At 34.5% G+C, this 19,355-nt stretch overlaps 2 protein-coding genes across 2 annotated transcripts; both read right to left on the bottom strand.

Moving 5' to 3' along the window:
• Positions 1-6,349: 6,349 nt before the first annotated feature.
• Positions 6,350-8,029, bottom strand: LOC106084124 (uncharacterized). The gene is made up of 3 exons (XM_013247603.2): positions 7,887-8,029; positions 6,773-6,905; positions 6,350-6,528 (listed from the first exon to the last, which is right to left on the bottom strand). Exons 1-3 carry the CDS (start codon positions 7,984-7,986, stop codon positions 6,450-6,452), a joined length of 312 nt encoding a protein of 103 aa, XP_013103057.1. The 5' UTR covers positions 7,987-8,029; the 3' UTR covers positions 6,350-6,449.
• Positions 8,030-11,818: 3,789 nt separating this feature from the next.
• On the bottom strand, positions 11,819-18,482 carry LOC106084114 (uncharacterized). Its single transcript, XM_059367622.1, has 4 exons — positions 18,420-18,482; positions 12,981-13,066; positions 12,085-12,226; positions 11,819-12,004 (listed from the first exon to the last, which is right to left on the bottom strand). The coding sequence occupies exons 1-4, from the start codon at positions 18,437-18,439 to the stop codon at positions 11,926-11,928; spliced, it is 327 nt and encodes a 108-aa protein (XP_059223605.1). The 5' UTR covers positions 18,440-18,482; the 3' UTR covers positions 11,819-11,925.
• Positions 18,483-19,355: the final 873 nt, after the last annotated feature.

Genomic DNA, 19,355 nt, shown 5'->3' with positions numbered 1-19,355 from the left:
ATAATTGATATTCAATGAATACAAAAAAAAACATCTATGTTAGTTCGAAATTGCTGTAACTTCTTTAGATTTTTAAATTCCGAAATTCTGCAAACACCATTAGATTCGAGACATAAAGCTCTTTCCGTAATGGTGCTGGTTGAAGCAGTACTTCAAAGTTTTCTATGCAAAAAGTCGTAAAAATCGATTTATTTTGGGCCTACAATTTTCAAGGTCATTTTAAGTTCGAAAACTCTGTAAATCCTTCATTTTTTCGAATTTAGAAAATGTTAAAGCATTCCGCAGTTCGAAATTCGAATATGAATCGTAAAACAATCAAAATTCCTTGGAATTTATCATTTTATTTTTTGTCAATTTTTTTAGCAAAGGGGTAACCTTGTCAAAATTTTCAATTTTTGGTGCGACAAAATTTTTTGAGTTGAGTATGCAGCATTGAAGTTTATGGCGAAAAATGAGGTTTAGCGCAACTCCCGTGTTGTTTCCTCAAAAAACAAGCTCAATATCGCATATTTGATATTCAATGAATACAAAAAAAACATCTATGTTAGTTCGAAATTGCTGTAAATTCTTTAGATTATTGAATTCCGAAATTCTGCAAACACCATTAGATTCGAGACATAAAGCTCTTTCCGTAATGGTGCTGGTTGAAGCAGTACTTCAAAGTTTTCTATGCAAAAAGTCGTAAAAATCGATTTATTTTGGGCCTACAATTTTCAAGGTCATTTTAAGTTCGAAAACTCTGTAACTCTTTAATTTTTTCGAATTTAGAAAATGTTAAAGCATTCCGCAGTTCAAAATTCGAATATGAATCGTAAAACAATCAAAATTCCTTGGAATTTATCATTTTATTTTTTGTACATTTTTTTAGCAAAGGGGGTAACCTTGTCAAAATTTTCAATTTTTGATGCGACAAAATTTTTTGAGTTGAGTATGCAGCATTGAAGTTTATGGCGAAAAATGAGGTTTAGCGCAACTCCCGTGTTGTTTCCTCACAAAACAAGCTTAATATCGCACAATTGATATTCAATGAATACAGAAAAAAACATCTATGTTAGTTCGAAATTGCTGTAAATTCTTTAGATTTCTGAATTCCGAAATTCTGCAAACACCATTAGATTCGAGATATAAAGCTCTTTCCGTAATGGTGCTGGTTGAAGCAGTACTTCAAAGTTTTCTATGCAAAAAGTCGTAAAAATCGATTTATTTTGGGCCTACAATTTTCAAGGTCATTTTAAGTTCGAAAACTCTGTAAATCCTTCATTTTTTCGAATTTAGAAAATGTTAAAGCATTCCGCAGTTCAAAATTCGAATATGAATCGTAAAACAATCAAAATTCCTTGGAATTTATCATTTTATTTTTTGTAAATTTTTTTAGCAAAGGGGTAACCTTGTAAAAATTTTCAATTTTTGATGCGGAAAATATTTTTGAGTTGAGTATGCAGCATTGAAGTTTATGGCGAAAAATGAGGTTTAGCGCAACTCCCGTGTTGTTTCCTCACAAAACAAGCTTAATATCGCACAATTGATATTCAATGAATACAGAAAAAAACATCTATGTTAGTTCGAAATTGCTGTAAATTCTTTAGATTTTTGAATTCCGAAATTCTGCAAACACCATTAGATTCGAGACATAAAGCTCTTTCCGTAATGGTGCTGCTTGAAGCAACACTTCAAAGTTTTCTATGCAAAAAGTCGTAAAAATCGATTTATTTTTGGCCTACAATTTTCAAGGTCATTTTAAGTTCGAAAACTCTGTAACTCCTTCATTTTTTCGAATTTAGAAAATATTAAAGCATTCCGCAGTTCAAAATTTGAATATGAATCGTAAAACAGTCAAAATTCCTTGGAATTTATCATTTTATTTTTTGTCAATTTTTTTAGCAAAGGGGGTAACCTTGTCAAAATTTTCAATTTTTGATGCGACAAAATTTTTTGAGTTGAGTATGCATCATTCAAGGTTATGGCGAAAAATGAGGTTTAGCGCAACTCCCGTGTTGTTTCCTCACAAAACAAGCTTAATATCGCACAATTGATATTCAATGAATACAGAAAAAAACATCTATGTTAGTTCGAAATTGCTGTAAATTCTTTAGATTTTTGAATTCCGAAATTCTGCAAACACCATTAGATTCGAGACATAAAGCTCTTTCCGTAATGGTGCTGATTGAAGCAGTACTTCAAAGTTTTCTATGCAAAAATTAGTAAAAATCGTTTTGTTTTGGGCCTACAATTTTCAAGGTCATTTTAAGTTCGAAAACTCTGTAACTCCTTCATTTTTTCGAATTTAGAAAATATTAAAGCATTCCGCAGTTCAAAATTTGAATATGAATCGTAAAACAATCAAAATTCCTTGGAATTTATCATTTTATTTTTTGTCAATTTTTTTAGCAAAGGGGGTAACCTTGTCAAAATTTTCAATTTTTGATGCGACAAAATTTTTTGAGTTGAGTATGCATCATTGAAGTTTATGGCAAAAAATGAGGTTTAGCGGAACTCCCGTGTTGTTTCCTCAAAAAAACAAGCTCAATATCGCATAATTGATATTCAATGAATACAAAAAAAAACATCAATGTTAGTTCGAAATTGCTGTAACTTCTTTAGATTTTTGAATTCCGAAATTCTGCAAACACCATTAGATTCGAGACATAAAGCTCTTTCCGTAATGGTGCTGGTTGAAGCAGTACTTCAAAGTTTTCTATGCAAAAATTCGTAAAAATCGATTTATTTTGGACCTACATTTTTCAAGGTCATTTTAAGTTCGAAAACTCTGTAACTCCTTCATTTTTTCGAATTTAGAAAATGTTAAAGCATTCCGCAGTTCGAAATTCGAATATGATTCGTAAAACAATCAAAATTCCTTGGAATTTACCAAAAAATATTTTGCAATTTTTTTTAGCAAAGGGGGTAACCTTCGAAAACTCTGTAAATCCTTTATTTTTTTGAATTTAGAAAATGTTAAAGCATTCCACAGTTAGAAATTCGAATATGAATCGTAAAACAACCAAAATTCCTTGAAATTTATCATTTTATTTTTTGTCAATTTTTTTAGCAAAGGGGGTAACCTTGTCAAAATTTTCAATTTTTGATGCGACAAAATTTTTTGAGTTGAGTATGCATCATTGAAGTTTATGGCGAAAAATGAGGTTTAGCGCAACTCCCGTGTTGTTTCCTCAAAAAACAAGCTCAATATCGCATAATTGATATTCAATGAATACAAAAAAAACATCTATGTTAGTTCGAAATTGCTGTAACTTCCTTAGTTTTTTGAATTCCGAAATTCTGCAAACACCATTATATTCGAGACATAAAGCTCTTTCCGTAATGGAACTGGTTGAAGCAGTACTTCAAAGTTTTTTATGCAAAAAGTCGTAAAAATCGATTTATTTTGGGCCTACAATTTTCAAGGTCATTTTAAGTTCGAAAACTCTGTGAATCCTCCATTTTTTCGAATTTAGAAAATGTTAAAGCATTCCGCAGTTCGAAATTCGAATATGAATCGTAAAACAACCAAAATTCCTTGGAATTTATCATTTTATTTTTTGTCAATTTTTTTAGCAAAGGGGGTAACCTTGTCAAAATTTTCAATTTTTGATGCGACAAAATTTTTTGAGTTGAGTATGCATCATTGAAGTTTATGGCGAAAAATGAGGTTTAGCGCAACTCCCGTGTTGTTTCTTCAAAATACAACCTCAAAATCGCATAATTGATATTCAATGAATACAAAAAAACATCTATGTTAGTTCGAAATTGCTGTAACTTCCTTAGTTTTTTGAATTCCGAAATTCTGCAAACACCATTATATTCGAGACATAAAGCTCTTTCCGTAATGGTGCTGGTTGAAGCAGTACTTCAAAGTTTTCTATGCAAAAAGTCGTAAAAATCAATTTATTTTGGGCCTACAATTTTCAAGGTCATTTTAAATTCGAAAACTCTGTAAATCCTTCATTTTTTCGAATTTAGAAAATGTTAAAGCATTCCGCAGATCGAAATTCGAATATGAATCGTAAAACAATCAAAATTCCTTGGAATTTATCATTTTATTTTTTGTCAATTTTATTTAGCAAAGAGGGTAACCTTGTCAAAATTTTCAATTTTTGATGCCGAAAAATTTTTTGAGTTGCGTATGCAGCATTAAAGTTTATGGCGAAAAATGAGGTTTAGAGCAACTACCGTGTTGTTTCCTCTAAAAACAAGCTCAATATCGCATAATTGATATTCAATGAATACAAACAAAAAAAAAAAACATCTATGTTAGTTCGAAATTGCTGTAACTTCTTTAGTTTTTTGAATTCCGAAATTCTGCAAGCACCATTAGATTCGAGACATAAAGATCTTTCCGTAATGGTGCTGCTTGAAGCAGTACTTCAAAGTTTTCTATGCAAAAAGTCGTAAAAATCGATTTATTATGGGCCTACAATTTTCAAGGTCATTTTAAGTTCGAAAACTCTGTAACTCCTTTATTTTTTCGAATTAGAAAATGTTAAAGCATTCCGCAGTTCGAAATTCGAATATGAATCGTAAAACAATCAAAACAAGCTCAATATCGCATAATTGAACTTAGAGATAATCGAAAAAAATACATGTGAGTTCGAAACTGCTGTAACTTCCTTAGACTTTCGAATTCCGAAATTCTGGAAGCACCATTAGATTTGTGGAGAAAAGCTCTTTCCGTAAACTTTAAAATTTTCTATGAAAAAAAATTCGTAAAAATCAATTTATTTTGGGCCTGAAAATTTCAAGGTCATTTTTAAGTTCGTAATCATCAGAAATCTTTAGATGTAAGGGCTTCAAAGGTCGTACATTGGTAGATTGTATTTATGTCGACGAAATTACGAAAGAACCTGTATGAAATGCACACAACATACTAACCAATACTGACACTTTGTCCTACTGGCTGTGCCACTTTTCCAAATGTATGTGTGTTTGCAGCATTTTTCAACGCAACGCCCTCATTGTGTTTTGGCCTTTACGGCCTAGACCACTAACTTTTGTTTCGCCAATGCATTGAAAACAGTTGATTTTACAAAGGATAAGCAGTGAATTGGCAAATAAATGGATTGGTAAAAAGAAAAAAAAATTGGTGCTTGTAACTCCTTATTTTATGAATAAGGAGTTACAAGCATTTTAAGTTCGAAACAAGCATTTGAATTTTTGGGTGGATTAACTCTTCAAACGGAGAAATAGGTCACAGCGGTGCAGAGGTTAGCCTATGACACAGAACGCCTGGGTTCAAATGATAATGAGAACATCGAAAAAAAATTCAGAGTCCCTTCTAAAAAGAGGGGAAGAAGATTCGTTCTCGCCTGGGTTGTTGTTCAACTATCAACTTAAATTTTTTTACTATTCTTATTTTATTCGTAAATCCTATCATTCTAGACTACTATAAGGATCTCTAGAGGTTGACTGAAGGGAACGATCCCCCATGAGAGTTCCTTTCCTATCCACCGGACTTTCAATATTCCTTGTCACATGCACCGCACTACAGCACGCCTCATCTGTATTCTTCTTTGCTTTGCTTGGTTTATATGAGACAATGATTATTTGGGGGCGTACTTGGTTTGGGGGTCAGCGTTTATATTATCTTTATGTTACAATTTTAAGTTACATAGTATACAAATTAAAGGTTCTTGGAATCCAAGTAGTCAAGTCGGAGATTCTTTTTATATGTTGGTTACATACCATAACCAAACATCAACCCTTTTGCAATCTCCATCATCCACATCAATAAAAGAGCATTTTCGCCAAATTTCATAAAGATAACTTTATTCGTTCTAGTGCGGAATTTCGACACACGGAGGCCACCGTAGCCCTGAAGTTAGCATGTCTGCCTATGACGCTGAACGCCTGCGTTCGAATCCTGACGAGACCATCAGAAATAATGAGCAGCGGTGGTTTTCCCCTCCTAATGCTGGCAACATTTGTGAGGTACTATGCCATGTAAAACTTCTCTCCCAAGAGGTGTCGCACTACGGCACGCCGTTCGGATTCGGCTATAAAAAGGAGGCCCCTTATCATTGAGCTTAAACTTGAATCGTTCTGCACTCTTTGATATGTGAGAAGTTTGTCCCTGTTCCTTAGTGGAATGTTCATGGGCAAAATGTGCATTTGGGCGGCCATAAAATGAATGTCAGGAATGTGGAATGACAGGACAATTCATCCTATCTATATTTTGTAGGGTGGGAGAACGGTATTTCGAGATTTTACAGTGGTGGTTATTCTCTTACTAATGCTGGCTACAAGTGGTGTAGCTATGCGGCATAAAAAAGGAGGGTCCTTATCATTGAGCTTTAAACTTTAATCGGACTGCAGTAATATAAGATAGAAATATCCCCTGTTCCTTAATGGAATGTTCATGGAAAATTTAGTAGTTTATTTAGTACATATAGAGTTACTAGATTAAAAGTTTTATTATTCCATCTTTAAGTATTAACACTTAAATATACTAAAATTTAACAGGCGCTACAACATTCTGGAAATGGTTTAGAGAAGTCGGGTTTCTTGCCACAAGTCGGAGTACCCCTAGGACAGCTGAAAGAAGAGATGAAGAAACATAACATTTGAAAATATTCTTTTCAAGATTACATGCTTTCAAAGTACTTTTTCAAACCCCTATTGTTTTTAACTCCGATTCGTTAGCCAATTTTTCTAGATCAGCTGTTTTTCCTTTATAAAATCAGCTGATTCGATGAATTGCCTACCGAAGCGAGTGACAAAAAGTTCGAGGTTTTGACAGTAAATCTCATTAGAATAAAATTAACAGTTCTCTACTTACTAACTAACGTCTAGAACATAATCATCGCGACAGAACATTTTGAAACATTGATATTCAAAACCGGTGGGGAAAATGGTGTCATTCACTTTAATAGTCAGTTTATGTTCTTCATCGTAACAATGATGGTCCAAGGCTAAAAATTGGGAAGAAAGACGTTTAAAAAAAATAAATAAAACTTGTATTTCATTTAAAGATGTAATTATGTATTTATTATTGCAATATTTCGATAAATCGTCAATAATCATCTTCAGGGAAAATTCAGCTTTGATTTCCAGGAGAATTGTCTTTTCAAAAATAAAGGAATTTTTATTAACCGATTTTGCTTACAAATTTTAAATATAAACACATTGTGTTTTTTGTTTTTTGTAACAAAACAACTGAATTTTCTCTGAGGACGGTTATCGATGATATACCGAAATATCGGAAAAACCAAAATATAACAATTAAAACAAAAATAAAAAATTTTTCTATCCGATTTCGTTTAGAAATTTTAAATATAAACACATTATTTGTTTTGTTATATGTATGTAAAAAAACTGAATTTTTTTCTGAAGACGGTCATCGATGATATAGCGAAATATCGGAAAAACCAAAATATAACAACAACAGCTTATTTAATCAAATGATGATATTTGATTTTGTGCCAAAAAGCACATGTATTTCGAGTTATGTATCTTTTTTCTATTTTTGATTGTTTTTAAACAATTTTTAATTTTGGGGATTTATATATTGGGTTGCCCAAAAAGTAATTGCGGATTTTTCATATAGTCGGCGTTGACAAATTTTTTCACAGCTTGTGACTCTGTAATTGCATTCTTTCTTCTGTCAGTTATCAGCTGTTACTTTTAGCTTGCTTTAGAAAAAAAGTGTAAAAGAGTACATTTGATTAAAGTTCATTCTAAGATTTGTTAAAAATGCATTTACTTTCTTTTGAAAAATCCGTAATTACTTTTTGGGAAAACCCAATAGTAATTTTTCATTCCCTTCGTCATATTGGTTTTTGCAGAACATTTGTCAAAAATGTATTCTTAATAGAAATTTGAAGGTTGAATTTAAAGAACAAATTTATTTTCTATGTTCAATAAAGGCTTTATTATGTTATAAATGTACTTACTTGGATGTTTCTTATTGCCAAAACTTCTAAAACCTTGAGATGTGGCTAATGCCACCATAGCCAAAAGAACAAGAATGGCGATGTATTGTTTGTGAGACATTTTCTAAAACTGAAGCGTCTTCCAGTCAAATCTTTCAATAAAAGTGTAATAAAATATTCTTAAAACAAACATTTATTATATTTCCAAAGAAAGCTTGGCTTATCTCTCTTGTGGTGACTGAAAAAATTGGCTCTCTGTGAGTCATTGCATGACTCTTATCAAATTCGTGTACATTTTTGAAATAGGTCAAAATTAGAAAAAAATATATAAAAAACAAACATATGTTTATATATTTTTGATAATTATTTTGTATTATTTTTTTTTTTGTTTTTTAAAGCTACAAAAAAAAATGTTAAATAAAAAAACTCAGAGGTGGAATCCAAAAAATGGCCTCTGATCTAAATGGATCTCGAAGATTTCAAAATAATATCTAGATCAAATGAAAAAAGTCCCAAAATCGTTGTCTTTAAACAGAAGTGCATAATAGCCCCAAAAAATTGCAAACTTATCTCATCATCAAATGAATAGCTGCACCAGACTTAGGATATTTTTTTTTTTTTTGAAAAAAAATCTCCTCGTTTTTTTTATAAAATGTTTTACGTTTGTTCCTTTATTCAACACATTTTTAAGGAGTTACACATATTTCAAGTTGAAAAAAAGAACATTTCAATGACCTCAAAATAATGGCCTGTTTTGCGTTTGTTCCTTTATTTAATAGATTTTTAAGCAGTTACAAGCATTTTAAGTTTAAAAAAAGAAAATTTCAATGACCACAAATTCAAACTTGCGAATAGGTTATGTACACCTAGCATAGGAAATGTACACCTAGTGGCAGTCAACTTTTAGACTCACTTAGCTCAATAACTTGGGAATTTTCACATCCGCTAATACAGACAAGATCTCAAGGTAATGAGAACCTTAAAACCCGTTTACACTGCTCTTTAAATCCGGATTTAATGGCTCGATCATCTGTTTTCCCTTCATAAAATCAGCTGACGAGAGCCTTAAATCCGGATTTAAGAGCAGTGTAAACGAGGTTTTAGGTTGTATGCCCTTTCCACTGTGGACATACACCTATGCCAGTAATCGGCTTGTTGTGCGCTCTAAATACTAAAAATTAACCTCGAAAAAGAAAATCTAAGTAAGAAATTCCGTTCTGCTTACAAATTGATTTCCATACCATTCCCAATTGATTTCCATACCACGCCCCTAAGTTGGTTCATGTCTGGTATTGTGTCCCCACCTAAGCACTGATGACTGTTAGTTGCGAAAGCCGGGCAATGACATAGAAAATTCTCCAACGTCTCGTTATCTTCCTCGTATGCCCTACACATGCTATCACTCCTTTGTGCCGTGTTATGATACCGAAAGCTATACTAACCTCCTGCTTACTTCCTTTTAGTAATAGCCTCGTCTTCTCAAAATCTGGATTTCCCCATAGGATTTTCGAAATCCCACCGACCGCTTCGGTGTTCCACAGTGTTAAATGTACGTTTGTAGCCCACGCCCTTAACTCGGACTGCGTCGACTCGAAAAGCTTCGACTTAACCAATTTTATTGACGGCAGTCCTCTGGCCTTCACTGCCAATTCGTCTGCTTTTTCATTCCTCATTACTTCGCTGTGGCCGGGCATCCAAACAATGCGAATCGTGCCATGCTCAGATAAGGCGTTAATCTTCTTCTTAAACTTCATGAATGTTAGTGACCTTACCGTCCTGGTTGTTATTGCACTGATGGCCAGTTTACTGTCCGTAAAGATGTTAACACTCGACGTCCTCTTGTGAACACCACACTATCTTACATATTACGTGATCGCCCGGATCTCCGCCAGCAGGACCGTATTATGGTCAGGCAGTCTAAAACAGATACCAGTCCCAGAATTCTCATTGTAGACCCCCAGGTCCACTCTGTCCTCTGGCTGTGATCCATACGTGAAGCACGAACTTCCAGATGGGAATACCAGAATTCCGTCAATCCGAAACTGTGCCGCTGGCATCAGTGTCTTTCACTCGACCACAAGTATGGTCTCAGGTATCCGATCGGAAACCTCTTCCATTGCTTCCAGGTTTCCTATCGTTGCCTCGATTATACCGCGTTGGTATGACCTGCTCTTGTTAATGGAGAATGCAGGCGTCGTATGAACCATGAGCTGTATGACAATTAACTATTAACCACCGAACGTATTCAGTGATCGCCCGGATCTCCGCTAGTAGGAACATAATATGGTCGGGCAGTCTAAAACAGATATCAGTGCCAGGATTCTCAATGTAGACCCCAGGCCCACTCTGTCCTCTGTGTTCCATACGTAAAGCACGAACTTCCCAACGGGAATAACAGAGTTTCTTCAATCCAATACTGTACCGCTAGCAGCAGTGTCTTGTACTCGACCAAACGTGTCGTCTCAGGCATCCGATCGGAAACCTCTTCCATTGCTTCCAGGTTACCTATCGTTGCCTTGATTATACCGCGATGGAATGACTTGCTCCTGTTAATGGAGAATATAGGAGTCGTATGAACCAGGAGCTGTATGACGACGATAGCATAGTTACACGTATCAAAATACAACGGCTGCGTTGACTAGGTCATGTTGTCAGCATTTGTCAAGTCAAGTTTTTTGTCCGGTATCTCTTTATAGACAAAAATAAGGATAATGGATAAAAATTGATATTGGAGCTAAATCGCATTATAGACCTTGGTTTGAATGTTGGAGGTAGAAGAAGTCATTGTATAAAATTTCAGCCAAATCGAATAAGAATGGCGCCCATTAGGGGCTCAAGAAATAAAATCAGTTAGGGAGGTCAGCTTATATGGGAGCTGTATAAGGGAGCTCTTCGTAGAAAATTTCAGCCATATCAGATAAGAATTGCCAACATTAGAGGTTTCAGAAGTCCAATCGGGAGATCGATTTATATGGGAGCCATTAGTGAATAGCAATAAAATCAGCAAATTTTGGGCGAAAACAATAGAATTTTTAAAATTCTGGGGGCTGAAACTTTTCTGGAGGGTGCTTAGCCTACCGCCCAGAAACCTTTCTACGCTTATGATGGGAACTATATCTAAACATGGACCCAGTTACAATCTCTATCGGCATACGGTAATTAGATATATCTTTGTAAAACTGCGGGCGGCTAGCTTTACTCGTTCGAAAGTTAGCGTACTTTCGACAGACGGACGGACATGACTAGATCGACTTAAAATATCACAAGGATAAGAATATATATACCTTATGGGGTTTAGACCAATATTTCGAAGTGTTACAAACAGAATAACGAAGTTAAAATACCCCCATCCTATGGTGGAGGGCATAAAATAGCTTAATCCATGTTTGGAAGCCAATATTCATTATGCTTTGCATCCAAACTTGGAGTAATTTATCTCAAATTGACTTAGGGTTATTGTTCACGCCGAATAGACCTTATACATGCGACAAAGTCGTGTACAGGGGCGTAATATCACCGTGTCGAAATTTTTTTCCAGGCAAATGCCACAAAATGTCGGATTTACCTTTAGTTGAAATATACCATCATCCGCCTCTTAATTTGCAACCTTCATACAATAAAGATCTCCTTCTGAATTTAAACCATCAGCGTTGTCATAGCCATCAAGGTAAGCACCAAAGTAGATAATTCCCGATTACATAATTTCGATCTAATTCGGGTGCAATCGTTTCCCTACTTGTTTGGTATATTTTCATTTATGGATCAAATTCTGAGGAATAAATCCGAAAGTTTTTCTCCTTATTCTCAAGCGGTCGCATCACCCTAAATTCAACAATCCCAACCATACAGACCACATATCCGAAGAGGCAATTTCTATCGCGACAAGTTTGCTAGCTGAATCCTAAATCCATTTTTCACTATGCCACACAAACTTCTAATTTAAAAGACTCATCTGATTTTTTACAGAAATACCTTCTGGTTTCTTTACATTTATTTCAGCCTTCTTATTGAAAAGACTTATTGCTTTAATTTTTTGTTATGAATTTCTTTGAACCTTTTGTCATTTACAAATGCTACAACATTCTGGAAATGGCTTAGAGTAGTCGGGTTTACCACAAACCGGAGCACCTCGAGGACAGCTGAAGAGTTATGTATAAAAGACAAAATGTAAAGGTTTTTCATAAAAAATTTTTGAAATTTTATATTACTCTCTACTTACTACGAGGCATCTACCACATAATCATCTTCAAATCTACGACAAAACATTTTGTAGCAATAATGTTCAATGTTTGTGGGGAATATAGTCTCATTGACTTTAATGGTTAGGTTATGATCCTCATAGTAACAATGATTGTCCAGAGCTAGAAAATGGAAGAGAAGGTTAAAATAAGAACAAGTAAAAACGTGTTAAGTTCGGTTTGGTAGAATCTTATACACTCAACCATAAGCGTCCTCAGCCCATTTGTCTGGGGGACTTAAACCCTTTAAGAAGCACAAAAATTAGATTTAAAAAACAACGTAGTTGTTCTGGGGGGCTGAAACTATTCTGGAGGGAGCTTAGCCCATCCCCCCGAAGGCCAGTCTACGCTTATGCCCTCAAACATGAATCACATCTGCCAAGTTCTTAGCACGGTTTCTCCTTTCCAAAAGATAATGGGAGGTCAAAACAATAAATCGTATTGTTTTGTTTTTATATTTTTGGATAAGAATTACTTCCTGTTGTTGCTCAAGGAAGTAATCAGTTTATACAGGAGCAACATCAGGTTATGGACCGATTCAAACTAAACTTGGAAGCGGTAAGAGAACTTATTGTGCAAAATCCATCACAATCACATAAAAATTGCGCACTATAAGTGCTAAAGAAATATAATTGGCAGATTGGTTATGGAAAGATTGAATCCAAACATTATACAGCTGTTAGAGGTCATAGATTAAACACATTATTAAGGAGGTACAAGCATTTTTAAGTTTAAAACGAACAACACGCATCTAAATCAATAAGAAGTGTTTGTGTAAAATTTCCAGCTGCTCACTTTACTCTTAAGGAAGTAAGCTCGTCGACAGACGGAGGATAACTTTTCACAAAATATTCCATTTCAAGAAAAATTTACTTACTGGGATGCCTTTTATGCCCGTAACTACGAAAGTCTTGTGACGCCTTGGTCCCGGCAGCAACCAAAACCAACAGCCAAAAAACGACGCACAGTGGGCCAAATGGCAAAAAAATTGGAAATAAGTCTACAACTTTTTATCTGTTGATTTTAGCCATACAAAATGTTCTAGACATTTGTAGAGGAGGACATAGGCTTTCAGAAAAGTGCTGTTGTTGGTCCATATCTTTAATACAGGGTGAGCTACAGGGTGTGAAAGTTGACCACTTTTGACTTCTCCAAGCTTCTGGGGGCCATAACTTTTGATCTACTCAACCGATTTACATGATTTAGGACTCTAGAGAAAGAGCTTGACAAGATCTAAAAAACTTATGCATAAAGTACCATGCCATCGTGTACTGTTAAGGAGTTATGAATTGTTTAATTTTAAAATATGAAAATTTGGCCTTGGTTTTTTTCAGTGTTTTTTAAATAACTCCGTCAATTTTAAAGCTATAAACTTCATACTTCACACAAATTATGCCAGCATATGTGTGCATAAAATACAAAAGGAATCACGTGAATATCTTTGGCGGTTTAAAAATGGCATCGTTTTCAATATGAAAAATATTTTTTTTGTCAAAAAATTGCAAAATTTTTCAAAAAAGATACTCCCATTTCCTTTAAGTTTTCGCAAACTTTGGCCGTCAAAGCATTATCATTTCTTTCCATTTTCACAAAGTCGAGGTATTAAGAAAAGTTTTAAGTGCTAATTTGGCTAATTTCGATATCAAACAACACCGTTATCTTAAGACCAAAATGGCCAATTTTTTTACTAAACTTCAAAAGTTTCTCACTGGAAAAAAAGTTCCACGGGGATTTTTTCGCTTTTTTTGAACTTAAATGAAAGCTTAAAATGTTCCCAACATTTTAAGGTATGTCTCGCCATATCCTAGCCATAAATGAGATCGTAGCGATCAAAATACTGAAAAAAGTCAATTTTCAAGTAGTGCTATATTCATTGCTAAAAAACAAGTATTACGTCACATTTTATTGCAAAGATGTTAAATAAACTTTTATTTGGTAACACTTCTTCTACAAAACACAAAAAGAATCATGGAAATATCTCTATTCTATTCCATTTTATGGAACCGGCAATAAAAAAGTCAATTTTTCAAAAAAGTCGAATTTCCCAAATTTTGTTTTTGTTGTCCTAATTGCACATGACACACTATAGCCATATTTACGCAACATACCTTATCGTAAAGGAAATTTTCATACCTTTCCAACGATGTATAAAACATTTCTCAACTCGGATTCTATCTACTCTAAAATTCATTTACACTTCATTAAACTCTATATAAAAATGTCTATTTGTGAAATGGAACCTTATATGGGGCCTACACTAAAACATTGATAGATTTGCCCAGGGTTTACAATACAAATGTGTTAGAATAAAAAAAGGTCTCCTGCCAAAGTTTAAAAAAATTGGAATAAAAATATGTGTTTTAGAGCGAAAACACTTCGCATCGGCGTGCGTTTGTATAGTACCTACATCTATTTTTAATGTAAGCTGATGATTTTTGAATAAAAAGTAACCTAGAAATATACCTGCATATATATATATATTTGTGTTAAGATTTGATGCAGACAAATGTTACCTGTTTCGCTATGTCGAATTCCCAGGAAATCCACCGTATCAATGAATGTGAAAAAACCTACCCATAAAAAATTCATTGTCATTTTTTTTAACCAAATTCGAGTCCAGGTAAATAATTATAGAAGAGTAAGTAAAAAGAGGCACTTTGGACCCCTTTTTACGATTGCGTCTGATACCTGAAATGGGTCATTAATTGTGAATATATTGCATAAATATTTGAACAAAATCCAAATTTTCTTCATTATATTTTGTAGAGGCGTAAAGGACATTTATAAGTTATGGAAGTCATACTGAAGTATTCCACTCTTTCGAAAATTGTATGGGACATCAAAAATGATTCCAAATCATACACGGAGTCATTTAAGGAACTTGTTTACACTTTGGACCACATATATGGAATAAGGCTAAATAAAGACGCTTTAGACAAAATTGAAAAATTCTACAAATCATTTGAGAGAAGGTTGCCAGAATGTTCATTCGCAAAAATCAAGTTTTTCAAAATGTATGAGAAGTGGCTGAAATCGGATCTACTTATTGAAATTAAACCGCTGATTCCCGGCCGGCCTAGCAAAGCATACGACGAAGTTACGGAGAAAACCAAAAAGAAAAAACAAGAGGAACTATTGGCGGCACATCCGCCAAATTTAATAAAAGATACGTTCAAAACAGCATTGTTAAAAACACAACCAAAAAATGTTGGACGAATTGTCGATGTTTTACCATTAGCATCTCCGAAAAGGGTAAAGAGAATGGTAGAAAGTATTCCAACTCCAAAATCGACTACAGAATTCACGGAGGAAGATGCACTGGCCCTGATTTTGAACCTAGGCCTCTCAAGAAACAAATACTCAACAATGAGGAAGGCTCTTCGTGAAAAAGGATGGGGTTGTTTACCCTCAAAACATAAATTGTACAACACCAGGACGAAAATGGTGCCATCAAATATATACGTGGACGAATTAAAAGCAAGAGTGAAACTTGCTGATCTTGTTGAAAATACAGCTGTTAGAATTATTTCTAATTTTACTGAAGAACAGTTGAACACATGTAATAATTCCGAAGTGGTTTTGATCAGCAAAGGGGTTGTGATGGATCATCTGGATTTTCCGAATATAAGCAACAAACAGAAATAGATACCAACTTCGCATCAATTTTCATGGCATCATTAGTACCATTGAGAATGAGATTGTACAAGGACCAATCTTCATCATCGAAAGAAAATGCATTTCAAGATATATGGATAAATAGAACACCTGGGTCAAAATATTTATGTCGCCCAATTCGGTTTGAGTATACAAAGGAAGACCGGAACACAACACGATCTTTGGTGAACGAAATAAAGGAAGAAATTGCTGCATTACCCATGATTGTTATAAACCAATTGGGAAGAAATATAAAAGTTTCGTTTCAACTACAACTCACTATGATCGATGGAAAGGTGGCAAACGCATTAACTGGCGTTATGTCCAATTGGAGATGCAATATTTGTGGCAAGAAGAATGGGCAATTCGAGGACAAGTCTGATGAAAATTTAGTAAACGAAAATGCGCTCAATTTCGGTATTTCGCCCCTGCACTGTAGAATTCGATTCATGGAGTATTGTTTGCATTTATCGTATGACCTTAAATATCGGACTAGCCCTGGAAACCGCGATGTCTCTGCTAGAAACAACCAAGATCTTCACAAAATGAGGCAGGAAGAGAAGAATCGAATCCAGTTGGAGTTTAAACAAAAGGGACTTATAATAGATAAACCTCTTTACGGATACGGAAGCACAAATGATGGCAACTCGGCAAGGCGGTTTTTTGAGGACCCCGTATCGACATCTAAAATAACCGGTCTTGATGAACACTTGCTAAGACGATTCAAAGTGATTTTGGCTGTAATCAATAGCAAAAAGATGATAAATTCAACCAAATTTGAAGCTTATAGTAATGACACAAAAAACATTTTATCTGATTTATATTCGTGGAAAGCTTTAACACCGACAGTACATAAAGTCTTACATCATGGCAAGGAAATTGTGGAATACAACATACTTCCGTTAGGAGAACTTACAGAAGAAGCTCAGGAATCCCGTAATAGAGATGTTAAACAGTTCCGGCTTTTCAATACCCGAAAGAGCACCAAATTTAACCAAAATTATGATTTACTTCAATATTTATTGTTATCGTCTGATCCGGTACTATACAGCATCAGAACTAAATGGCTACCAAAAATATGTGACGATATAGATAAGGACGATCCCGATGCCATTCAAATTAAAGAGCTTTTAAATTTTGATACCTTAGATTATTTGGTAGAGAATAAAATCAAATAATACAAAACTAAAATGCTTTTTTATTTTGGGAGTAGCTAATATACATATAAACGCACGCCGATGCGAAGTGTTTTCGCTCTAAAACACATATTTTTATTCCAATTTTTTTAAACTTTGGCAGGAGACCTTTTTTTATTCTAACACATTTGTATTGTAAACCCTGGGCAAATCTATCAATGTTTTAGTGTAGGCCCCATATAAGGTTCCATTTCACAAATAGACATTTTTATATAGAGTTTAATGAAGTGTAAATGAATTTTAGAGTAGATAGAATCCGAGTTGAGAAATGTTTTATACATCGTTGGAAAGGTATGAAAATTTCCTTTACGATAAGGTATGTTGCGTAAATATGGCTATAGTGTGTCATGTGCAATTAGGACAACAAAAACAAAATTTGGGAAATTCGACTTTTTTGAAAAATTGACTTTTTTATTGCCGGTTCCATAAAATGGAATAGAATAGAGATATTTCCATGATTCTTTTTGTGTTTTGTAGAAGAAGTGTTACCAAATAAAAGTTTATTTAACATCTTTGCAATAAAATGTGACGTAATACTTGTTTTTTAGCAATGAATATAGCACTACTTGAAAATTGACTTTTTTCAGTATTTTGATCGCTACGATCTCATTTATGGCTAGGATATGGCGAGACATACCTTAAAATGTTGGGAACATTTTAAGCTTTCATTTAAGTTCAAAAAAAGCGAAAAAATCCCCGTGGAACTTTTTTTCCAGTGAGAAACTTTTGAAGTTTAGTAAAAAAATTGGCCATTTTGGTCTTAAGATAACGGTGTTGTTTGATATCGAAATTAGCCAAATTAGCACTTAAAACTTTTCTTAATACCTCGACTTTGTGAAAATGGAAAGAAATGATAATGCTTTGACGGCCAAAGTTTGCGAAAACTTAAAGGAAATGGGAGTATCTTTTTTGAAAAATTTTGCAATTTTTTGACAAAAAAAATATTTTTCATATTGAAAACGATGCCATTTTTAAACCGCCAAAGATATTCACGTGATTCCTTTTGTATTTTATGCACACATATGCTGGCATAATTTGTGTGAAGTATGAAGTTTATAGCTTTAAAATTGACGGAGTTATTTAAAAAACACTGAAAAAAACCAAGGCCAAATTTTCATATTTTAAAATTAAACAATTCATAACTCCTTAACAGTACACGATGGCATGGTACTTTATGCATAAGTTTTTTAGATCTTGTCAAGCTCTTTCTCTAGAGTCCTAAATCATGTAAATCGGTTGAGTAGATCAAAAGTTATGGCCCCCAGAAGCTTGGAGAAGTCAAAAGTGGTCAACTTTGACACCCTGTAGCTCACCCTGTATTAAAGATATGGACCAACAACAGCACTTTTCTGAAAGCCTATGTCCTCCTCTACAAATGTCTAGAACATTTTGTATGGCTAAAATCAACAGATAAAAAGTTGTAGACTTATTTCCAATTTTTTTGCCATTTGGCCCACTGTGCGACGATGTATTGCTTGTGGAACATTTTCTACAACTGAGTGATGCCTGGGTAAATCTATCGGTTTCCACACAATCGAAATTTAAATCATTGTATAATATTTGATTTCCAGGAAAATCTTAGCCTATCTCTCTCCCCGCTTTGAATTTCCCTGCATTAATTCTTATCAGAAAGCCATGTAATTTTTCGAACAACAGGCGCAATTAGTAAAAAAAAACAAGTAAAAGCGTGTTAAGTTCGGCTGGCCGAATCTTAGTGACCCTTAAGTACAAAATTTCTGCCAAATCAGCCAAAAATGGAAGATTCTTGGGGACGTACAACAAGACTGATGAGGAGATCAGTTTATATGGGAGCTATATCGTGTTATTCACCGATTGGACCACACTTACCACGTTGAAAGTCATAAAAGGACACTACATGCAAAATTTCAGCCAAATCGGATAGCAAATGCGGCTTCCAGGAGCTCAACACATTACTATATCAGGTTATAGGCCGATTTGAACAGTACTTAGCGTGAGTGTTGGAAGTCACAACAGAACACTACGTGTAAAATTTCAGTCAAATCGGATGACAATTGCGGCTTGTAGTCGCTCAAGAAGTCAAATCGAAGGAACACTTGATATGGTAGCTACATCCATATCTGAACTGATATGGCCCATTTGCAATCGCCAACGACCAACATCAATAAAAATTATCTGTGCAAAATTGCAATCAGATATCTTTATTCTTTCGATCGCTATCGTGGTTTCGATAGACGGACGGACATGGCTAGATCGACTCAGAATATCGAGACGATCGAGAATAAATATGTGCTTTAAGGGACTACAGACCCATGTTTTGAGGTGTTAGGAACGACTAAATTTGGTGATGCTAAAGACCAAATGACTGGCTAGACTCCCACGGCTTGCAACTTGCAATGCAGAAAACGGTGTTTCTACTCCTA

Source organism: Stomoxys calcitrans, chromosome 4 (assembly GCF_963082655.1).
Source record: "Stomoxys calcitrans chromosome 4, idStoCalc2.1, whole genome shotgun sequence".
Lineage (NCBI taxonomy): Eukaryota > Metazoa > Arthropoda > Insecta > Diptera > Muscidae > Stomoxys > Stomoxys calcitrans.
This window is presented reverse-complemented; position numbering and strand designations above follow the sequence as displayed.

Excerpts from the sequence above, each read along its gene's own strand:
- LOC106084114 (XM_059367622.1), bottom strand. The coding sequence starts at position 18,439 with ATGTTCCACAAGCAATACAT. Across the intron at positions 13,067-18,419 it reads ATGTTCCACAAGCAATACAT|CGTCGTTTTTTGGCTGTTGG; the intron begins CGTCGCACAGTG and ends TGGCCCACTGTG. Across the intron at positions 12,005-12,084 it reads TATGTGGTAGATGCCTCGTA|CTGTCCTCGAGGTGCTCCGG; the intron begins GTAAGTAGAGAG and ends ATAACTCTTCAG.
- LOC106084124 (XM_013247603.2), bottom strand. The coding sequence starts at position 7,986 with ATGTCTCACAAACAATACATCGCCATTCTTGTTCTTTTGGCTATGGTG. Across the intron at positions 6,906-7,886 it reads TGGCAATAAGAAACATCCAA|CCTTGGACCATCATTGTTAC; the intron begins GTAAGTACATTT and ends CCCAATTTTTAG. Across the intron at positions 6,529-6,772 it reads TATGTTCTAGACGTTAGTTA|CTGTCCTAGGGGTACTCCGA; the intron begins GTAAGTAGAGAA and ends CTCTTCTTTCAG.